At 34.6% G+C, this 21,492-nt stretch overlaps 1 protein-coding gene across 1 annotated transcript in view; it reads right to left on the reverse strand.

Annotated features, from left to right (window-relative positions):
• NAV3 (neuron navigator 3) overlaps positions 1-21,492 on the reverse strand; it is a 241,905-nt gene that overhangs the window by 63,796 nt on the left and 156,617 nt on the right. The window contains exons 11-15 of the mRNA XM_008576825.1: positions 19,519-20,227; positions 17,033-17,521; positions 11,604-11,764; positions 4,305-4,493; positions 931-983 (exon numbers count right to left, since the gene is read on the reverse strand). Of these exons, the coding sequence (XP_008575047.1) occupies positions 931-983; positions 4,305-4,493; positions 11,604-11,764; positions 17,033-17,521; positions 19,519-20,227 (1,601 nt within the window). The remainder of the gene's footprint in view (positions 1-930; positions 984-4,304; positions 4,494-11,603; positions 11,765-17,032; positions 17,522-19,518; positions 20,228-21,492) is intronic.

The raw sequence follows: 21,492 nt of genomic DNA on the forward strand, positions 1-21,492 counted from the left end.
TGATTTCTTCATTTGTACAACATACTGGCAATTTTAATCATTAAAAGGAGAAATAAAAATACCACCTCTGCAAAAGATGGTCTTATCTTGAGCAACTATTAAAAGCAGTAAATATGCTAGATTAACTTACAAACAGAAGGCTAGAACATTTGAATCTAATGAGAATGAGTGAAAAAATTTGTTTTGCGCTTAATTTTTAATTGCTCAGTGACAGCTGAGACTGTGACCTTTTCATGAACTTATCAATACAGGATTGAGGAATATCCATACTACTCAAATCTCATTGAGATTCAGTAAACTGCTTTTAAATATATTTCACTCTTAACCGAGGCACGAAGGAACTCCTTCATAAAACATAATTTACTGTAGACTACATTTTCTTTGAAAAATCCAAAATTATATGAAGTGGACAGAAAATTCATCTTGGCAAAAAGAAGCTATAATTTCATGCATTGGGAAAAGAAGTTGGAACACTGATATTCCTCTCTTAAGAAATAAAGCTTTTTAAATCACACTCTATTTCAAAATATGCATTTCTAATCTCTAGTTTTTTTAGGCCTTTATACTTTGGCCTAAAACATAAAGTGGGAAAAAATTATAGAATAATTAAGAGCCATGGCTCAGAGAACCAAACAAGTAAAACTAGTCAATATTATGAAATTTTGGTGCAGCATAGTACAAAACCCATTAGGTTTTATGAAATTCACTTTTCCAACCACTCATTGATTATAATAGGTGCACAAAAGCCAAGTGAAAGTCCATGTCAGCGGACCACAGGAGGGCAGGTAAAGTACCTGCCAGCTTATCCGGTATGCAGCAGTTTAGAGTATGTCCTGATTTTACTGCACAGCCTCTCTGTAAATGTCGATCTATTTAATCACCTGTGTGCCCAGCAAAGGCAGAAGCTTTTTCTTAACAGCCAATACTTACTGTAGAGTAAAGAGAAGAAGTGCTGGAGACCAGTGACAAGGAAGAGCCGTGAACTGGAGAAAACAGAAAGGACAATAGAGTTAAAATAATGAAGTTCCCTCATAAACCCCAGGCCTTTACTGCAAACGTAAAAAACAGGTGGCTGGTGAAATAAAATAATAATAGCTCACTAACTACAAGATTATTTTTGTTTGTTTCTTTGATTTTTGTGCAGGCTGGCTGGCACAGGGATTAAACCCAGGTTCTTGGTTTTATCATGACCATGCTCTAACCAACAGAGCTAATCGGCCAGCCCAAGCACAAGATTCTGAGAACAAGACTGCTATAAATTTTTGGAAATCAAGGTGTTGCAACATGGAAAAGTCCCATACCCATTCATTAAAGTACCTCATTTACCAAGTTATGGACAGAAGTTGAATTACATATAGCTTTCAATAGTTAATTCAATAGTTTAACTATAGTTTTTCAACTATAGTTTTTCAAACATGAGCCCTACCAGCATGTTTCACACATATTGAAAGCTATAGTTAATTCCCATATAATAAATAGATAATCATGGAAACCAAACTAAGTTTCCATAAACTTTTAAACTTTAAACAAACTTTATGTATTTTATTTATTTAAGTTCATTTTTAGACAACAAAGATTCATTTTCTGAATTTTTCTCCATATACATTCAAGGAAAGAAACGTTTTATCCAACTTGCTATTTCAATGTTACCTGTGATGAGTTGATAATCCTCTTTTAAATGCAGAATTATTTGTTTTTTAGTAATTCTAGCAATAGAAAACACCTTTAATTTCAAGGCTGGTGTCTTACAAAAATCAAGAATGGAAATTGCATACTGTCTTTTATCTAGGTACAGTATATCAAAATACCATCTAAAACAATTAACAGTCTGTTTTATACTTCTTCACTTCCAATGTATTAAACCCAAAAGGTAGATAAAATTGTGCTTAATTATATTTACAGAAAAGTTACTCCTCTTTTCATCATGGAAAAAACAAGAAGGATCTTCAAAAAGTTCATAGAAAGGTTCATATTATATTTAATTCTATTTTCCACCAACTTTTTGAAGTACCTTTGTATAGTTACTTCTGCTTTTAGTCCAGTAAATAAACATTAGTTGGGCATAGACAATGTGACAGGCCTTTGCTGGATCCTGGGACTAGAAAATAAATAAGACACAATGCTAGGAGCTCAAACAGAAGTAGAAAATGTAGTTTTAAAAATAATTACAATAGAGTAATATAAATACTATTGACATGAATATGTTTGTTACTACAAGAGCATATGGGAGGTGCTTATAACTCAGCCTGGAAAGGGCTGGAGAAGCTGCACTAGGACCCTGGCAAGGCAGATGAAAACCAAGGGATGAATTTGAGAGATGAAGAACCGCTTTAAAACTAATTGAGTATATAGATGAGGGTCAAAAGAAGAATGAAGAACAACCTTCGGGTTTCTAACTTGGGCAATTACTACCACTGTATGAGATGTGCAAAATACTAGTCTTTGAGTCAGTTTTTTTTTTTTTTTTTTAAAGGCAACATTTTTTCAATCTCTAATAACACTTTCATGAACTAAAAGTGTTAGCTTGGTGTACCACAAGGAAGGTGGACAATGAATCAGGCAATTCCATTTTCATTCTTTTTCTGATACTTACTATTTATAGGGATATGACCTTATAGCATGTGGCTCAGTCTTTTTATCTGTCAGTGTGAGCAATTGGACAGGACATCAATAAAGTCCCTTCAATCTAGTTTAATAATGCCTTGATTCTAGGTCACAATTTAAACATTATAACAGTTCAGAATTCAATTGATGGGCATCAAAAAGTCATCTTGCCCACTCAGCTGGCTTTCAGCAATTCAGATTATTTAATCTTTCTACACAGAAGGCCAGAATTTCCCAGAATATAAACAACATTCTATTTGTAAATGAAGCATTCTAGAAAGCCATCTGTATGCTTAGTAAATTATTTATGAAGTATTATAAGAGGCCTGTCATTGAAGAGAGATGATGGAACCATTTTAGAAAAGCAATGACCTTACATTTCAGATTAGTTTTATTTGGTCTGTCTACACTTAGCAATCAGCAAACTCATTGGGTATAATTCACGATCTGTCATGGTAAACTCAGTGGTTTGGTCAATAACCCAAAAGGTAGTGGCAGCTGTGGTCAACTGAGGAAGTGCTAGCATATTAAATGCACAAGGTTGACCTGAAAAACATGAGTCAATTTTCACAGCTGCCTATACTGTTAGTCAAAAGATTATAAATAAGAAGATAGGAAAGAAAAAGATAAAGGGACAGAATGACTGTATTCTTTCCTCTCATGCCATTCTTGAGACAAAACCATGAAGTTACAGATGCAGAAACCGGGGCTAATAAAGTTAATAAACTTGCCTAAATTCATACCACAAATAAATGGATGGCTAGAGGCTTAAACCCTAGTATGTTTCAAGGCTTGGAGAACTTTCTTTTATACATAATTATTAAGGACTAAAATAGTATGGCTGATTTCATGTTTGATTTTATGTTTAGTTTTATTTTATCCTTAGCTGACATGTTTTATAACATGAGGGCACTTCAAAAAGTTTGTGGAAAAATGGAATTAAATGATAATACAAATCTTTCCGTGAACTTTTTGAAAACCCTTCGCATGTATGTCACAAGTTTTCTTTATGGGTCTTTAAAAAAAAATTATTCATCAAATCAAAGACGAAAGTCTCTCAAATTATTATTAGCAAATTTGACATTCGAGTTTATATAGTTTAGAAAAATATATACATTGGGACATCAATTAACCTTTTCAAATAGATTTATTTAACGCATTCTCATAGAACCGTGCAAATATAAAGACATTTATTAGGTCAGGTGAGAATTTCATTGCCTTTAGATAAAGAAATGTGACTTACAAAGCAGAAAGTAGGTACAATATGAATTCTAAAATATGATAAAAAGCTAACACCAGAGGGAGTTTGAAAACGAAAGTCAGTAACGTGATAGCTTCATAAGACAATTTTTCTGGTTTGTGTATCTTCATGGCTCTTTAATTAAGGTGTCAAACAAAACATTTGCTCTGGCATTTGATGCATGTGGGTAATAGTCCTTAAAATTATGTATTTCTGTATGAAAACATTATTCTAAACTGATCTATACAAAGTATTAATCTAAATAACTTCTGGCATATTTTCAAATGTTATAAAGAAACAGAAGATAATGAAGAATAAAACTTTTTCAAACTTCAGGGTTCCCCAAATGAGAATTATACTTACTCATATGTTTTCTCTTTGTGAATTGTGGTGATGTGGGGTGATAGTTTTTCTCTGAGTTAAATGAGTAACTTCATCTTCATTTCCTCCCTACACTTACCTTCCTCCATGCTGTCTCGGAATGAGCCGGAATGACTGATGGCGCGTGGCCTTTCCTCCAGAGAAGTGGCACTCCCACAAAGCTGAGAGTCATCATAGAGATCGAAGGAAGAGTCTTGGGCGGGGATGCTGTTGGAGCGCATCATGCTGGGCCCAGGAAGGTTGAATTGCGACAGATTGGTTGGGCTCACTGAAAAACAAAGGACATTCAGCTTATTACCCTAGGTCCTGAATGATGAAAATAGTAAGTGGAGAGAAAGTGAGCATGTGATCTCAATTCTTATGGAAACATGAATTTATTACGTGTCTGTATTTAAGGAAGGCCAAGAGTCTGCCTCTGAAATGTTCAAAAACAGTTGCCACAGAGTTCCTCTTTTCCTCCGGCACTTTCATGGCAAGCATTATGTCAATTTCTAAAGTAATAGTAAACAAAACCACCACCTCACCTCTACTGTTCATGCTGGAAATAGTATAACATGGTATTTTCTGCTTCCTGTTATATAGCAAATATTGTCTTTTTAGAGTCTGCAGGTTTCTTTTTATAAAATTATGACCACTTGAATGGGGAAAACAAAATCAAAAAGAAAGTAAAATATAAAAAAATCCAAATTTCCCAATAAGACACTTTAGATGCTTCCAGGAAAAGACTTTTCAGTTATTTTGAGTTTTGAATTTGTGTTCGTTCTTGGTTAAAATCACCATTACTATCAGAGTTAGGATATAAAGAGGAAGAGTAAAATGAACTTTTTCTTTAAATGAAATATAATGTAATATACACAGTATCTGTGGCCTGTCATAAGGTTAATCACATAAAACTACGTTCTACTATGTCTAAGACAAGAATACCACAGTGAAACTGTCAGAAGTCACAAACATGTTGTATTTCTAAAGATGTACCTTAAGTCTGTAATTTGAAATAAAACTTGGCCTATTGCCAAATAGTTCTAATGGAATTCACCTTTTTAGGCCAACTGATGATCATCATTTTAAAGAAAGATGTTGTTGATTGAATGTAAAATTGCATTGGAATGCAATACAGTTTTGAAAGTTGGAATAAAAGCAAAGCAGAAGGAGAAACGTATTTATCATATTTGCTCCTTTAAGAAAAGCAAGTCTGTTACCGGTATATGAAGAAGCGGGCAGGAACCTCTTAGGATTTGAAGGGAACTACTGAGTACTTTCAAAACCTTGGGGAATGCGTGACATTGGCTTGGAATTGGCCTGATATTATTTCAAAATTTGCTATTTTTTTTTTCTTTGACACGGGCACTACGCTTCTTAATACTCATATAAACTCATATAATTACTGGCTCTAACATAACGTAAAATAGGAAGGGTGTACCCTGAGGTAACAGAAGGGAAATTTATTTGCCAGGCACTGTGCTTGATATTTTGCAGGTACTAACTGTATTAATACACCGAGCAACCCTCTGATAGAGCTAGTTATGGATTTGAGTGAAAAGAAACAGGACTATGAATCACACCTATGTATGCACATGAGAAATATAATGAAAAAGGAAGACACTATAATTTTACAAAGTGAACAATCTGTTGTAAGGAAAGAAAAAATGGAAAGAAGGGAAAAAAGAGGAAAAGAATAAAGAGAAATAATTTATCTCTTTTTCAGGCATATTGCGTCAGCCAGCAGCAATCATTAGTCTCAGTTCATTCTGATTATTGACAACAGCCAGAAGGTAGGGCACTCAAGACTTGAATGTTTAAGGTACCTGGATTGGGGTAAATCACTCTAGATCCACCATGAGTTGACTCTTGTCTAAAGGAATGAAGTATGTCACACAAGTGCATCAGTTTAATATACTTATCTAGAGGTGAGAAGGATATTTCATTCACTGTTTGGTTTTACACAATTCTTACCAAATGATCGCTGAGATATTCAAGTGAAGTGTCCTCGTATAATTTCAAAACATAACACTTAACTCATTCAAGGTGAAATATTAGTAAGAATTAGGATAGCTTTTAAAGGGAATAGTTTGCATTTACAAACACTTTTGAAGGTTTCTGCATTGGAAATACCCCCAAACTATTTCAGAATGTTTAATTGTTAGTACCTACGACAGGTCTGCTTTTTGCATGTTGCAGTTGAGTAGAAAGATAAATATGATATAGTCCCTGATTTAAAAGCGGCCACTAGAAGAGGTGACTGAAAGATAGAAAAGTTAATATGGAAAACAGACCAAGAAAAGTTTCATTAAAAAAAAGTAACACAAACAGAGTTTCTGTAATTGAACACAAATTGGGAAAGGACTTCTAGTGGTGGTTTTGCTTTCCATTTGCTTCAGTTAAATATCCCAATCTCTACCCTTCAATGTCTTCATGAATTAAAAAAAAAAAAAAAAAAAAAAATTGGCAGAATAAATGCTCTCTAACATCCATTCAAAGCCAGAAGTTACACAAGAATCTCTAAACAGAAGAGAAATAGATGTGGCAATCTTTCAGGAAAAAGAGGACTACTGACCTTTTCTTGCATTTCATTTGCAAAGCAAAGCACTGTTTTTATTAACATATTTTTATTTGTGGTGATTTGAGAACAGGAACTGATAGAAATGTGTACTGGGTTTTTAGATATTTCCAGGTACTAAAGGTAGGTACTCCCTTCCTTTGCTTCTATAGCTAGACATTAACTAGTGAGATTATGATATAGTTTTAAATATTTACCGAAGGGAGGGTGTAGTGGATTGATTATGTCCCCCCCAAAGTCCCTGAAGCCTGAATTGTGTCCCCCAAGTCTTATGTATTAAAACTTAGCCCCCACCGTGACTGTTAAAAGGGTGGGAAATCCTATTATGGAAACTGAAAGGTGGAGCCTTGAAGAGGTGATTGGATTGTATGACCCTGCATTAGTGAATGAATTAAAAATGGTGGTCAGGAGTGTGGTTCTGAGGGCTTTAAAAGAAGAGGAGAGTCTGGCTTTTGCTTTCTCTGCTCTCTCTGTTTCCACCATCTTGCAATGTGAGACCTCTGGAGTCACTGTCACCACCACCAGATGGACTTTGGAATTCCCAGCCTCAGAAACTCTAAGCAATAAATACCATTTTTCTTTATAAAATATCCAGTTCCATGTATTTTGTTATAAGCAACACAAGCAGACTAATGTAGAGGGGATGATATAACACTCAACATCTGCAAAAAATAAAAATAGAAAAATAAAAATGAAAAAGAAAAGAGTTGTCATATGGAATTTAATTTAGTTTGTGTAATCTGGGTATACAACTAGGAACAATAGGTAAAGATTCAGGAAAAAATTATTTGATCTTTTAAAGGAAGAGCTTCAAAAGTGTGTTATTTCTAGATTTAAGTAGTTTCTGTCATTGGGAGGTTTAGAGAAGAAGCTAGAAATATCATAATAATTTACATGATAGATGAATGAATGAACCAAATGTGGATCTCTTCCATCTGTGAGATTCTGTGCTTTCATGGGTACAGAAGAAAGGGGTTCAACAGAAAAAGAAGGGAAAAAAGGGGGTTCATTCTGAATAGGTTGAAGTGTGAATATAGAGAGGGGAGTAGAAGAGCATTCAAGGTGAAGGGATGCTTGAGAGCAAAAGCATAGAAACTATTCCCATGCAAAGGTGTTTAACAATCACTCTGTATGTGGAAGGATCCATATAGAATTGGGAAGTGACAAGGTTGTATTAATGCTTCCAAATAGTAACCCTTGCAGGAAGGTGAAAAACGAATCTGAGCAATTGTTATCACTCATGGGGACACATCAGTCAATGAGTCTCACCAGGTTGTGAAATGCCTCACAAGAGCTATGACCAGTAGTTTCATCCAAAGACTCATTTTGAGTGAGAATGGTTTCTATTATAGCTAGCATGCGGGGAACAATACACAAACCATAGTTTACTTTGGCAGTAGCTCACAGTAGTCTATCAAAAATGACATAATTATAGTGATCTTAATCTCATATTTGTTATACATAAGTTTATATAGTAATATTTCTAAAACTTTTACATATTAACACCTTTTTACATATTAGCACCTTTTTAATAGAAAGAAATGATAGATAAAGAAAACATGGATACTGCAACTCTTGAATGTTAGTAATAATCATGTATATTACTAATCATTCAGAAAAGATAATAATCAAATTGAAAACAGGTGAAGTCCAAAGACAAATATAGGAACAAAGCTGTCCATATTCAAACTAAGTAGTTACATTTTATATACATAAAAATTAGTAATAAACTAATTTTATGATTGCATTCCAATAGTACCCAATTTCTCACCCAATAAATACGAGTACAGTTGATCTGGAAATACAATCAAAACTCTTGCAAAATTGTGTTCATATTTGTAAAATTAGTCATTTGTAAAATAACAAAACATAGAGATCTCAGAATATTTGCTTTGAAGACACATATGCTTATAAAATTTGGATAGGCACATGGTTGTGTATTAATATGAATAGGTACGTCTTTCTTGCTACCTCCTAATGTGTGAAAATGTTGAGAGAGATGGAAGTGGAAGCAGTCAAAATAACTTGAAATCTACTGCAATTGCCTAGAGTTTAAAAACCTTGAGCAAGGACAGTGCCGCTGAAAAAGAGAGAGAAATATTTTGAAGATAAAATCAGTTTTTAGTCTATTGAAAATGTACAGTATGAATGGGTGGATGGTGTAATTTCAAGTAAAACTGTTATATTGAGATTTTTGCACTGGAGTAGTTGTGAGAAGGGTGATATGTGAAATTATAAGGGAAATAAAAGACTAAAGAAAAGACTGGTTTGAGGTGACTAGGTGGTCTAGCACACTGATGGGGTTTTAGTTTTCAACCTCAAAAATATCTCAGAGAGAAGGAGAAATGTTGATTTGAGAGGTAAGAATTAAAGTTGTGAATGAGAACATAGTAAGTGTGTTTAGGGATGAGAAAAAGTCTAAGAAAAATCTTGGAAAACACATAAATAGGAGGAGGAGTGGGAGGATGAATTACATTGACCAGGGTTAATACCTAATGCCTGGAGCAATTATTAATAGAGTCCCTTTCACTCTCAAAAATGACCTTGTTTATACAATAAATAAGATAGCTATGTTAAGATGAGTCATGCTGGAGAAAAAATTATAGTTGGAAAAGTCTGAAGAGAAGCAAGAGGGTCGTATAACTAAAGTTAGGGTCTGAAGTGCTTTGATAGGAACAACTGGCAGTATCGTTTGATGCTGCTGAGAGATCTCTGGTGGAAAGCACAGAGGGCAAAGAGGGGAATCCATGTCCTAGAAAGATAAACTTGACCTTTCAGATTATTGGTTTCTATAGCAACAAAATATAAGGGATGTACTTGGTCAGTGGTTTTCAAATTCAAGTCAACAGAACATTAAAGTTCCATAGAGATGCTTCGTTATCAGTAAAAGGGTAATTCACATTTCATTTATTAATTGTTTCAACTGTTTGAAAATTATGCAATAAAATGCACTCTCGAGTGTGTTATATACCAATTTTTTAAAACACATTTGTGGCCATGGACATGTTGGCTTGCACTGCCATGTTAACTTCAATTTATGCAAACCTTGGAATAAACTTACCTCTGTGCAAATAGTTGTCATTTTTGGTACATGAGTCCTTGATTTGAATGTTATAGTTCTGTACTAGTCTTTCAAAAAATCTGAGCTGTGAATCTCCTTCACATAAAGTTGTGTGGTTATGGTTTTGTTAATCACACCCAATGAAATGCAGACAACGTTCAGGCATATCTGATGAGTGCTTTTCTCTGACAGTGTAAGACATGTTTTCCACTAAAAATGATTTGGCAGAATCTATCAAGTCTGATACACTCCTCAGTCTTCGTACATATTGTATCAGCCATTCTTCACAATATGACCTAGGCAGTATATATTTATTCAACAGACGAGAAAATTGAAGTTAAATGAATTCACCAAGGTCAGACACAGTAAGTGGTAAGTTCTTTTTTTCTCAAAGAAAAATGGATTTAATCAGAATAATGACAGAGGGAAAAAAATGGAGTAAGGAGTCAACTAACAAAATTAATGTCAATTAATGAAAAAATTTACAGGAGACATGAGGTATTTAGAAAACAGCATTTTAGGTGATTTGGGTTTGTTTCAGATGATTCATAAATTATATTTTGTTTCATATTTTTATACCCTACAAAAACATTTTCAATTCATTTTTTGAAGTTAAAATATTAGGCTTTTGGCTGTGTTTTATTAATTACAAGTCAAAATAAATAAAAGCTATGCATCTTTTGTCATTACGGGGCAAAGGAGTCTCATCACTGTGTAGGTTTAGCGACAAAAAATTGGTGTTTGGTATGAATTTATTAGCTCATCTGGAACCATGACCAAAATAATTGCTTTTAATTGCTAAAAGCCCTACTTAGTATTGTGGGAAGAATTACAGTAGAAAAGAAATAACCTTGAGTCCTGAGCAGGCTGAAAGTTGAAAAGTTCAAATTACTGAGGAATGTGGACTTTCTGTGATATATTATTAAAAAGAATTTTTTTCAAGTGAAAAGAGAAAAAAAATGAGACTAATTTTTCTGTGGCTTAATAGAAGAGAATCTATTTTTAAGTCATTGAATCTGGCATGTTTAGACTTCTTTCATTATGCTGTCACTCTTCCTTGTGTTTTCTGTGACATTTATGCAAATGATTTTATATTTCATACAAATGATGCTAACCACAAAGTAACCCAATGGCTAATATAGTGACTAATTTATTTTTCATTGTATTTATCTAAAAATATTCATGGAGTATTGTTTTAACAAAAATTCCTATATTCATTTTTAAGGTAAGTTTTAACTTTAACAATGCTGAAAGAAGTTATCTTGGAGTTATGGAATCACATTTTTTTCTTTCTAATTATTCCAATTTTCTATCTTTTGTACAGAAAGATTATTAATTTTGTTATAAGGATGTTTTAACATTTTAAAAAAATAAGCAAATGTTTTACTGGTTCTTAGTGGATTCTTAGATAGAATGAAAAGGCCCCTGGGCTTGAAATCAGATGCTCTGGGGTTGATTACTACCTCTGCCCCTTAATAATGATGATAATATTTTCAAGTCAAATCACTCACTGAGACTCTGGAGACCAGAATGTAAAATAACAACAGTACTACCTATGTTAAACATTTGTTGTGAGCAATACATGGAATAATATTTGGAACTTATTCTGTGAACAGTAAATGACCATATAAATAAAAGGTACTGTTAAGGTGTCTTTATCACCCCATTAATTTTTTTTTTTTTATGAAGGGATACCAGGGTTCCTGTGAAGGAGGGTGGTGGAAGGAACAAAATGGGATCAATGTTTTAGAATATTTTACCCAAGTTGGAAAAGTGATATTTTCCTGTTGCGGAAGATGACATTGCAGAAGGGGAGACCAGAGGCGACTGGTTGCCAGTATCCTGCAGCCCTCCAGTAGAATGAGAACGTAACCACTCTTTTCCCTCTTCTTGGTTGGCCTGCCGAGATGATGGGGTGTATCTGCAAAACAGCACAGCTAAGACACTTAGGCATGCCTACAAGGCAAGGCAATACCAGGACAGGAAAACAATTGAGAAGAGCTTACTATTCAGAATGAACAACAATCTCAAACAGACTGAATCTAATTATAATGGCTCGGTTCTTCCAGATGATCTGACACCATCTGTTTGAATCACGCAGGAAAAACAACAAAGGGATTTGAGAAGAAAATTATACTTCTGTGAGATATGAAGTTGAAAATCATAAGCAATGAGCAGACAGCCAAGTTAATTGATAAGGATTCAAAAGCACAGGGCATGGAAGAATATGAAGAGGGTGAAAACAGACTACAAGTGGTGAACAGCTGTAGGTCGGAAGCCAAGGGAAGTGGCATGATGGTCACACAAAGGCATAGGAAATGTAACACAAATTGACAGCTTTAAAGAAACAAAAAGAAAAAAAAAAGGAAAAACAGCTTTTTGGTTAAAATGCCATTTGACATCATGTTTGGATTAAAAAAAAGAGGGATAAGTTGTGCTCATTTTATTGGAAAGTAAATTTCTGGAACAAAATATTGAAATGGAATAACTTCCAGCTGTTTGCTATTGCTAACAAATTGGAGAAAAAAAGAATAATGGGGAAAGACCTAGCATGGCCAGTACTCACTGTTTCACCAGAGTTATGTAAATTCTTAGCATCAAACAGCAGCCAACTTATCATGTTCATACAGTGTTATATGTCTATTAGTTCATCATCCTGTATCCCCTCCTCAAATAGAATAATGGGGAAAGACCTAGCATGGCCAGTACTCACTGTTTCACCAGAGTTATGTAAATTCTTAGCATCAAACAGCAGCCAATTTATCATGTTCATACAGTGTTATATGTCTATTAGTTCATCATCCTGTATCCCCTCCTCAAATAAAAGTACACAGTAAAGGATGGCCATGAATTAAATTTTCATTTTATTTTTTATTACGAACTAAATAATCATTTTGAGATTAAATGATACTAGATTAATTCAGATTTAAATTGATCTGATAAATACCAGAACCCCTGAAATATAAAAATTAAAAAACTATTTTGAGTTTTTGTCAAAGGATTTTGTAAATATCCTACCTTAGCTGCAGTATTTGTCCTCTGATGATGAAAATATGTTTTCTCTGATTCAAATTAGTGTCCTTCAACCTTTCAACATTAACTAGTCACATCCGTAGACTATATGGGTTTTGAGGTTTTGCAAGCATATGCCTCTAAGATGCAAAAGTTAGGGAAGTTTTTTTTTTTTTTTTAATTTGTAGCACTGAGTTCTACATTCTATCAAAAATTACTGCCTTGAAAAAAGCAATGCGTGGAACAAGGTCATGAGAAGTCTTATTACTTCAAAATAGTGGTATTATATTGGAATTAATTTGAGTCACAAACTTGACCTCTACTAGTACCTCTACCTGCAGGCTATCTCATCAACTCTTGAGGCCAGGGAAAACATCAAGATTATAAGTGATTTTATTCTCAACTTCAGGTGCTACATTGCAAAGAAAGAAAGAAAGTGGAAGAGAGACAGCACACAAAGTTTACATAACAACAGAGAAAGGCAGCAGTTGTGCTGAGAGAAATATATACCTTAGTCCCTTTTTGGGCAGTGTATTTCTGTCAAGCTGCATGCTGTTAAAACAAAGAAAACCCCTAAGGACATAATGTAAACAAAATTCCAAATTACACATCCAACAAAAATGGTTCTCTGAACCACACAAAATTTTTTGGTAACACATATGTAATGCTTAACTCATTAAAAAAGGCCAGCTAAGGGTGACAAGATGTCTATTGCTGTAACACATGTTGAGTTCCTTTCTAACCCAGTACCATTTAATGATAATGTAGTGGTAGGATTATTAGAAGTTAGCATAATCCCCTCTATATTCTTTGTGCCTAATGTTACTATAGTTTTCCCTTCCCTGATGCAACTGACTAGACTTTTGATATGATTTCACAGGCAAGAAAACCATAGGGAAAATGAGATAGATCTGCTCTGACTAAGCTAAGGTTCAAGTTCTAATGGACAGAGATGTAAAATACTGTTTAATACTTATCTTTTCTCTGCAAATTATTTTTAATAAAAATACAGGCAGATTTATTTCCATTTATATATAAGAAGAAAAATAACATATAATGAGTATTTGCTTAAAAAATTTAATGTTCCTGGTATCATTTAAATATTTTAAGAAAATTAAGCTATACCATCTTTTAGAAATCATAAATCAGATATTTAAAAGGCTCTACATTTTATCATCTCTACGTTAAAGAATTCTCAACTGGTCATAGGAAGGGGTGAAAAGATGTCTCTAGAGAAAATGAGAAATGGCCTCTAAAAATCAAGGAGGAGAGCGTCAACAACTAAGTGGGACAAGTCTAGGGAATTTCGTTATAATCTCTATCATGTGGATAAGCAAAGAGTAAAATTAATTTATTTTTTTATTTTATTTATTTATTTTTTCCTTTTTGTCTTTTTTCGTGACCAGCAACGGATCGCAACCCTCAGTGTCACACCCGCACCGGACCGGGACCGGCAACGGAATCGCAACCCTCGGTGTTGCGCCCGCACCTCGCTCAGCCAGTGAGCAGCCGGTCTGTATGTGGGATCCGAACCCTAAAACAAATGTGGACTAGTTATGGCTGAAGGGTCACTAATGATCTAGAGAAGCTACAGAGGAAAAACTGTTAAAGAACATGTTTTATTATTTATTTATTATTTTATTCATCTTAATAAAGAAAAAATTAAACAAAAATTAAAATCTGTATGAAAAACTGTTGATTTAATAGTACTGGGATATGAATATCAATAAAGTAAGCTAAAATTGTGGATAAATAGGTCAATCATAAAACCACAGACATCTCTATTATATCTCTCATTAATTTGCCTTAAATATTTACACTTTAACACACTTTCTCTCAGGTATGGCTCTTTGGTTTCCTTAGCATTCCTAACATTTCACCGACCAATTAATTATAATTAAGTCAGCATCCCAATTAGATCTAATTTTCTCTTCAATAGATCATAAACTATCTTAAACGTACTTTAAGGGAATAGAGTGAACTGCTATCGCTTTTAGCTCTGTTCCCAAGAAAAAATACAACATTTTATATAAAATATAATTTCAATCCAGTAATTTACTGGAAGAACCTAATTAATAATTATATTATATACTATATCTATGGAGATACTAACATTTGCTTTTCATAGTTTAATATTCATCAATATATTTTAAGAATCAAAGGCAAAACACATTCGTTTATCCAAAATTAGATTAAAGTTTATTTTAGAAAAAGTCTTTATTAGGCTTATTTAATACTAGAACATTGCCGTATGCAAAATTGGCTTATTTCAAAGACTGAAAAATAATAAAAATTATCTGCTTAAAAAGAATAAGTAACTGCATATTTGCTAGTGTATTTCTATACTGAAAATTTTTATTGGCATCAAGTAAAATATAGATTAGGTAAAACATTAAAACTACATCTCAGTTATAGCTATAACACTCATCAATCTTACCATCTGGGTTACATGGTTACAAATAGCTATTTGACTACATTTCTGAATGTGTAAGTGTCTGGATGCTGAACACACAGGTTGATGGCTAAATGGTCACCTTGTTGCAGTCATCTTTATAATTAAAAAATAATCAGAATTTGGAGGGTGGTTCTATTTAATAAATTTGCAGCATGCTTGGTTTGATTATTAGCTTGTTATTTGGATTCCTCACATATGAGTACACAGCTAGGATGCATTCATTAAAACCACAAGTTGTCCATATATTTTCAATATAATATTATTTACTTTTAGAAGTTTTGTAAATGTCATGTAAGGATGTCCATTTACCTTAAAAGTGCTGAAACTAGAATCTAAGATGCTATAGGAAGCCTGACTACTTACATGGAAAATCAAATACTTACTGGTTTTTATGTATACTGTCTGTAATAACAAAACCAAAAGAAAATAGATAACATTTGAGTTTCTATCACTCAGCTGTTTGTCTTGGACCAGTGTTTTAGTTTGTGAGGAAAAATTTATTTTGTAACTAGAAGCCCACCAAGCAAGTATCAAGCACCAATATTTCAGTTAGTTCTAAAATTCTTTTATCGAGGGAAAGTCCCATTTGCATGGCTGTCCCTATTGCATTGTTAGAGGAGTGGGAAATAAAATAGGATAGAAGCAATGTTTTGCTCTGGGTTCTGTACTCTGGGAGTAAGGCTGGAGTCTGGAAAAAAGGAGATGTGTCAGAGGGAAACAAAAAGTTTAGGGAAAGATATTGAGCATTTTCAGTGACCAGTAGTGCTTTTCACAAATAACACAATTAAGACATGTGGCCAGGACTATTTTAAAAGCTTCAAGTGTGAAAGAAACAAATAGCATTAAGTTAATCAGAAAAAGTGGCAGTTTTAACACTTTGGGGTGGTAAGAGTCAGTACCAAAATGTCTGAGAAAGAATTTTTTGCAGGGAGAGAATCAAGAGCTGGTTTGCACAACGGTGATGCTTTTTAGTAAGTATATTAGGTAAGAAATACCTTGTTATGATCTCTTCTGTAAGTGTAAAAACATGGGGCTGGCCAGTTAGCTCAGGTTGGAGTGCAGTATTATAACTCCAAGGTCAAGGGTTTGGAAAAAAAAATTTATAAAACCAGTCGGAAACACCTTGTAATATGATTAACTTTAAGGGGGCCTATTAAAGTTGTCACTGGTGTTATCATTTTCTCTAAGAATTCATTGCTGACAACTGATATTGTTTTAACAAGTCAACTAAAATTCCCCAGTGATCCCTTTGCTAGTTTTTTCATAGAATTACAAATAAAACAAATTTCACATATTGCTCTGAGCATAATTATAGAATCCATTTAAATTTGGTCTTTAAAAATGCTTGAATTATCATAAGGAGCTTGGGTTGTCTTGGAGCTTAAGCCAAATCATTAAAATATCTGGAGAAGACATTATTCAGTATAAAAATACATGCTTTAAATTTTATCAAAATTGCCTACTGGGTATAAATGAATACATTCATATTAAGAAATTTAATTATTCGATCCCCCTACCCTTAATGGTTTTATTCCTCTTCAAATTTGGTAATACAAGCAAATAAAAGGCCCGGTTGTATCAATCTTATGTCCTTTCAATCTCATCTCCCTTTACACAGTGGCACTCACAGTGAAATCAAGGGATTTGATGGGGTGGAGGTCAGGCACACTGCAGGGTAGGGGTGGGGATCAAGATTTCATCAGTGTCTCCAGGAAAGCTCACCTTTCTGAGAGAGTAGATCTCACACTACCCGTTCTCATGAGCAGGCTCTGGACCTCGTGAGTGCCTGTGGTCAGTCCAGACAGGGAGCCATGGTGGCTGAGGGGGAGGTCAATGGACTCAGAGCTCGTATGGAGGCTAGTCATGGACTGGTAACTTGGAGTGTCCTTGCTGCCAGCAGAGGAACTGCTCAGATTGGCAGCCCACACGAGACCACCTGATGTGAAAGAGTGAACCGATGCTGGGCTGGAAGCCAACGAGTGACTTAAGCTTATAACATCTGTAGTTAAGTCTGAGGGTTTATTGAAGAGAGGGCTGCTGCTGTCGCTTAGCCCGCCAGCACTGCCCATGCTGCCCGTACCAGACGACGGTGACTCCAGACTGCCTTGCCGCGCTAATGTGGTACTAGGGCTGGGCATTACTGAGGAGGATTTCACACCCTCCGAATTAGGTGCAGAGGCAGATTTGCCACCTGCCTTGGCACCAAACAACCTAAAAGAAAAACAAATAACAACTTCAGTTGTTCCCAGAAACTAACATCCACATTGAATATTTAGGGTTACAGTACACAGAGCCAAGTGTGCTTGGGTGTACTGAGCTACCAAGCACTTCCCGTCTCTATGTTAGTGAATTTGATAAGCTTGGACTTTCTTCAGCAAGTGCTGAAAAGCTCTCATAACACCATAAGGGTAAGTCAGTACTGGGCTGCTACCCAGGGGTGTGGGGTAGTGGGCAAAAAAAAGGCAAACATGAAAATTACTGGCTTTCACAATTTAAATGATCATGAGAATCATTCACTCAAATTAAATAGTCTGACCATACTTGCTGTTACCTATTTATAGAACCATTATAATGAAACAACTTCTACGCATTCGATAGATAACATTTAAATGGATTTTTCTCTCTCTTTTCTGTTTTCTTTTCTTTTCAGCAATTTATTGAAAATTTAAAAGGAATGATTAAGGCTGGGTTTAGGAAGTTATGTTGAGTATCTGCGGCCTGAGTGACTGTCAGGGAGTAGTTGGTTGAAAACTAAATTGGACACTGATGGCAACACATCAGTTTGTCTGCATTTTACCCTGAAATGTCAAAGGGTTTTATATCAGTTGCCAGAGCTATTCAAATACATTATTTATAACACTGATTTGAAACATAGTTCGTACTAAGTTAGTTGTTGGAGTTTAGTTCAGAAAACATTTTAGTTTTGTAAATGAAGCAGATGATATAATCAAATTTATGTAAATATGGAAAAATGTGATATGATGTAATGGAATAATGATTACTAATTAAGTTGCAATGAAATTCATATTTTCTATAGTGAAATAATTTATGACGAATATGAGAAATTGTTTCATAGGTAATGGACCACAGGAGGGCACTATTGGCTTTTACTTAAGCAACAGAAATATTTACTCTCATTACAAGCCATTTATTCTTTCCAATGAGAATTAGCATTTCAGAAACAAGTCCTTCAGGATTAATATTTCTACTGAAAAATGAAACCTAAGTTTTTCAAACAATCATATATCTGCGATTGCTTGAATGTAAAAGTAAATGCTTCAAAAGCCTTTGTTTCCAAGATATCAAAGTTCTTGGTTTAGTCAGAATAAAAACAAACATTAAAAATATTTAACATGTCATGAACTACAAATCACATGCTATCATTCTGAAGATAAGAAAACAAACCCAGAAGGTTATACTATTTTTTCCCAAATTATTAACTGTATTTATTTTCCTGACATTATGAATACATTGGTATTTAAAAACAGTGATATCTTAGAGCAGAACTTCACATATTCAATGCCAAAGATAATACCAGTGCAGAAACCAAATCATGCGGCTTACCAGAGTCATGTCATAGAAAGCTGATGAAGAGTTACAAAGCTTAGCCCCCACTCCAGTGGTTATTCAGCATCAAACATCTGAACGTTTTCAAATTCTGCCAACCATATCATATGTTGATTTTCTTTAATATGTCAAGATATGGTACTGTATAAATCTGTCTAATGTAATGTGCTACAGGTAACACAACTTCATCTACTTTCATGACCAACTCTTTAAGAACCAGCAAGATAACAAACATTGATAGTGAATGCCAATAGTTATAAAGAACTATTTTATTTTGTTTTGTAATTGTGGAAAGGAGGGATGAAAATTTACAGAAATTCTACAAGCTGATACTTCGTTTTATCATTCCCCCTAGATATTGTCATCTACTTTTGAGTGCCTCATATTTGTTCTTTGTGTTGCTAATATTACAATGATTGTGAAATCACAAAGTTGAGCACCATTTCTCAAAATGCTATTTATATGGTCAGCTTCTCAGAACCCACTATACTTTAAAAGATTCTTTTATACACACACACACACACATATGTATATATATATAATATACATTTAGGATTTTATATATACAAATACATATGTTTATATATATTGTGTGTGTGTGTCCTTTTATATTTTTCCAGCATCACTTTACATATTCTTACCTTCGAAATGTAGGTGAGGCAATATCTGGATACTTGGATCCTGGCTGCCTGAGCCCTTGTGCCCCACAGGCGCTGGCAGAGGTGGGGCTGGATTTGGGGGAACCTGACAAAGAAACACTCTCTGAATCAGAGACTGCTACTTTTTCCTTCTCCTTGTCTGTTTGGTTCACGGTGACAGGACTCGAGCGCCCTGACCCAATCTTGGTTGGCTCTCTCAGTTTTGAGGTGGTGGCACCAGCAGATTTGCTGCTGACGTTGGAATCGATACTGCTGGTACTGGATCTGTGGCCACCTCGGCCAGGAATGCCACTGGTGCTGGATTTGGAAGGGCGGGGCAAGCTGCGGTATTGTAGGGTGGTCTTTGAGCTGACATGCAGCACAACATCATCCTGATTCTGGGAACCGTCCAAACTGGTTTTTCTCCCTGCATTTGACTTTCCCCCAATGGCAGCAGATTTGGGAATTTTACCCAGAGTTGCTGAGCCGCTTGTTATAGTTGCTCCACTGCTAGTGATCATAGTAGATGACCCTACTCCACTTGGTTTCTTAAATCCAAAAGAGCTGGGAGCAGTCGACCTTCCAATGCCTGAGGGGGGCTTTTTCCCCTCATCTCCACTGCTTTTTCCTACATCTGAAGGAGACCTTTGCAGAGATGATCCTTTCAGGGGAGTTTTCCCTTTCTCAGATGCTTTGGCATCGTCTGTTTTCCCTAATTAATGAGAAATACAAAAATAAGTATGTCTGTGCATTTTGATATCACAATGACACTTCTTGAAACAATCTATAAAATATGAATGCATTTTATATTACTTCAGTTCCTAAATGCTTATTGTTTTAGATGTAAATAGGTAAGCATTCTAATGTTTTGAGATGATTCTAGACACAAAAATTTTGCTGTCAGAGGAAATGCAATAAGAGATTAAGAAGATAAAATGAAAATACATATTTTTTGCTATTTAGTAATGTCTCATATCTCACAACTCTTTTCCTTTATAAAGATAGTACTTAATCCTATCAAGATAAGTACTAGCAAAAGAATTCATTTAAATGTCTGTGAGATGATTACATTTGGAGTGCCTTGTTATATCAGTACTTCGGGTGGCACTATTTAAAATTAGATACTATTTAAAAAACACCTAAGGCGAGAGTCTTAAAAAAAAAAAAAAAGGATGGCACAATTTTTCAGAATTCTTTCACTCTCTTCTTTCATAAAGTCTAATTCCCAAACAACGTTTCAAATCTCCAGCATTTCAACCCATTAGATAGATGTGCTTGCTGTTGCCCTTCAGAGTTTGTAGTGAAACTCAGTGGCAAATATATTCCAAACATAATTATTTCTAACTTACATAAGAAAGTAAGAACAAGAAAAACTTTGTTTATTTAGCAGACTTATTTTATTTCCACATAACCAGAAATACCTGTGGCCCAATGAGACCCAAATCATGAAAGCACCCTCTAGAGAATGCCTAGATTGTTATATTCACATGCGCTTATATGATAAAATATGTGAAATTTAGACAGAAAACAATATTTAACTTACGGAGAAGAATCTCATATGATCCAACAATCCCACTTCTGGGTATATGCCCAGAGGAATGGAAATGATCATGTGGAAGGGGTACCTGCACTCCCATGTTCACTGCAGCTCTGTTTACAATATCCAAGACATGGAACTAACCTAAATGTCCATTGATGGACAACTAGATAAAGAAAATGTGGTATATATACACAATGCAATGCTATTCAGCCACAAAAAGGAGTGAAATTCTGCCATTTGCAGCAATATGGATGAACTTGGAGAAAATTATGTTGGAAAAATTATGTTAGGTGAATAACATAGTAAGCCAAGCACAGAAAGAGAAATACCACCATGTCCTTACTCCTAAGTGGGAAGAAGGGAGGAAGAAAGGAAGGAAAGAAAGAAAAAGGAAAAAAAGAAAGAAAAAACAACAAACACAATAATATGTTGAACTT

The sequence above is a fragment of the Galeopterus variegatus genome, unplaced genomic scaffold (assembly GCF_000696425.1).
Source record: "Galeopterus variegatus unplaced genomic scaffold, G_variegatus-3.0.2 Scaffold1411, whole genome shotgun sequence".
In the NCBI taxonomy this organism is placed as follows: Eukaryota; Metazoa; Chordata; class Mammalia; order Dermoptera; family Cynocephalidae; genus Galeopterus; species Galeopterus variegatus.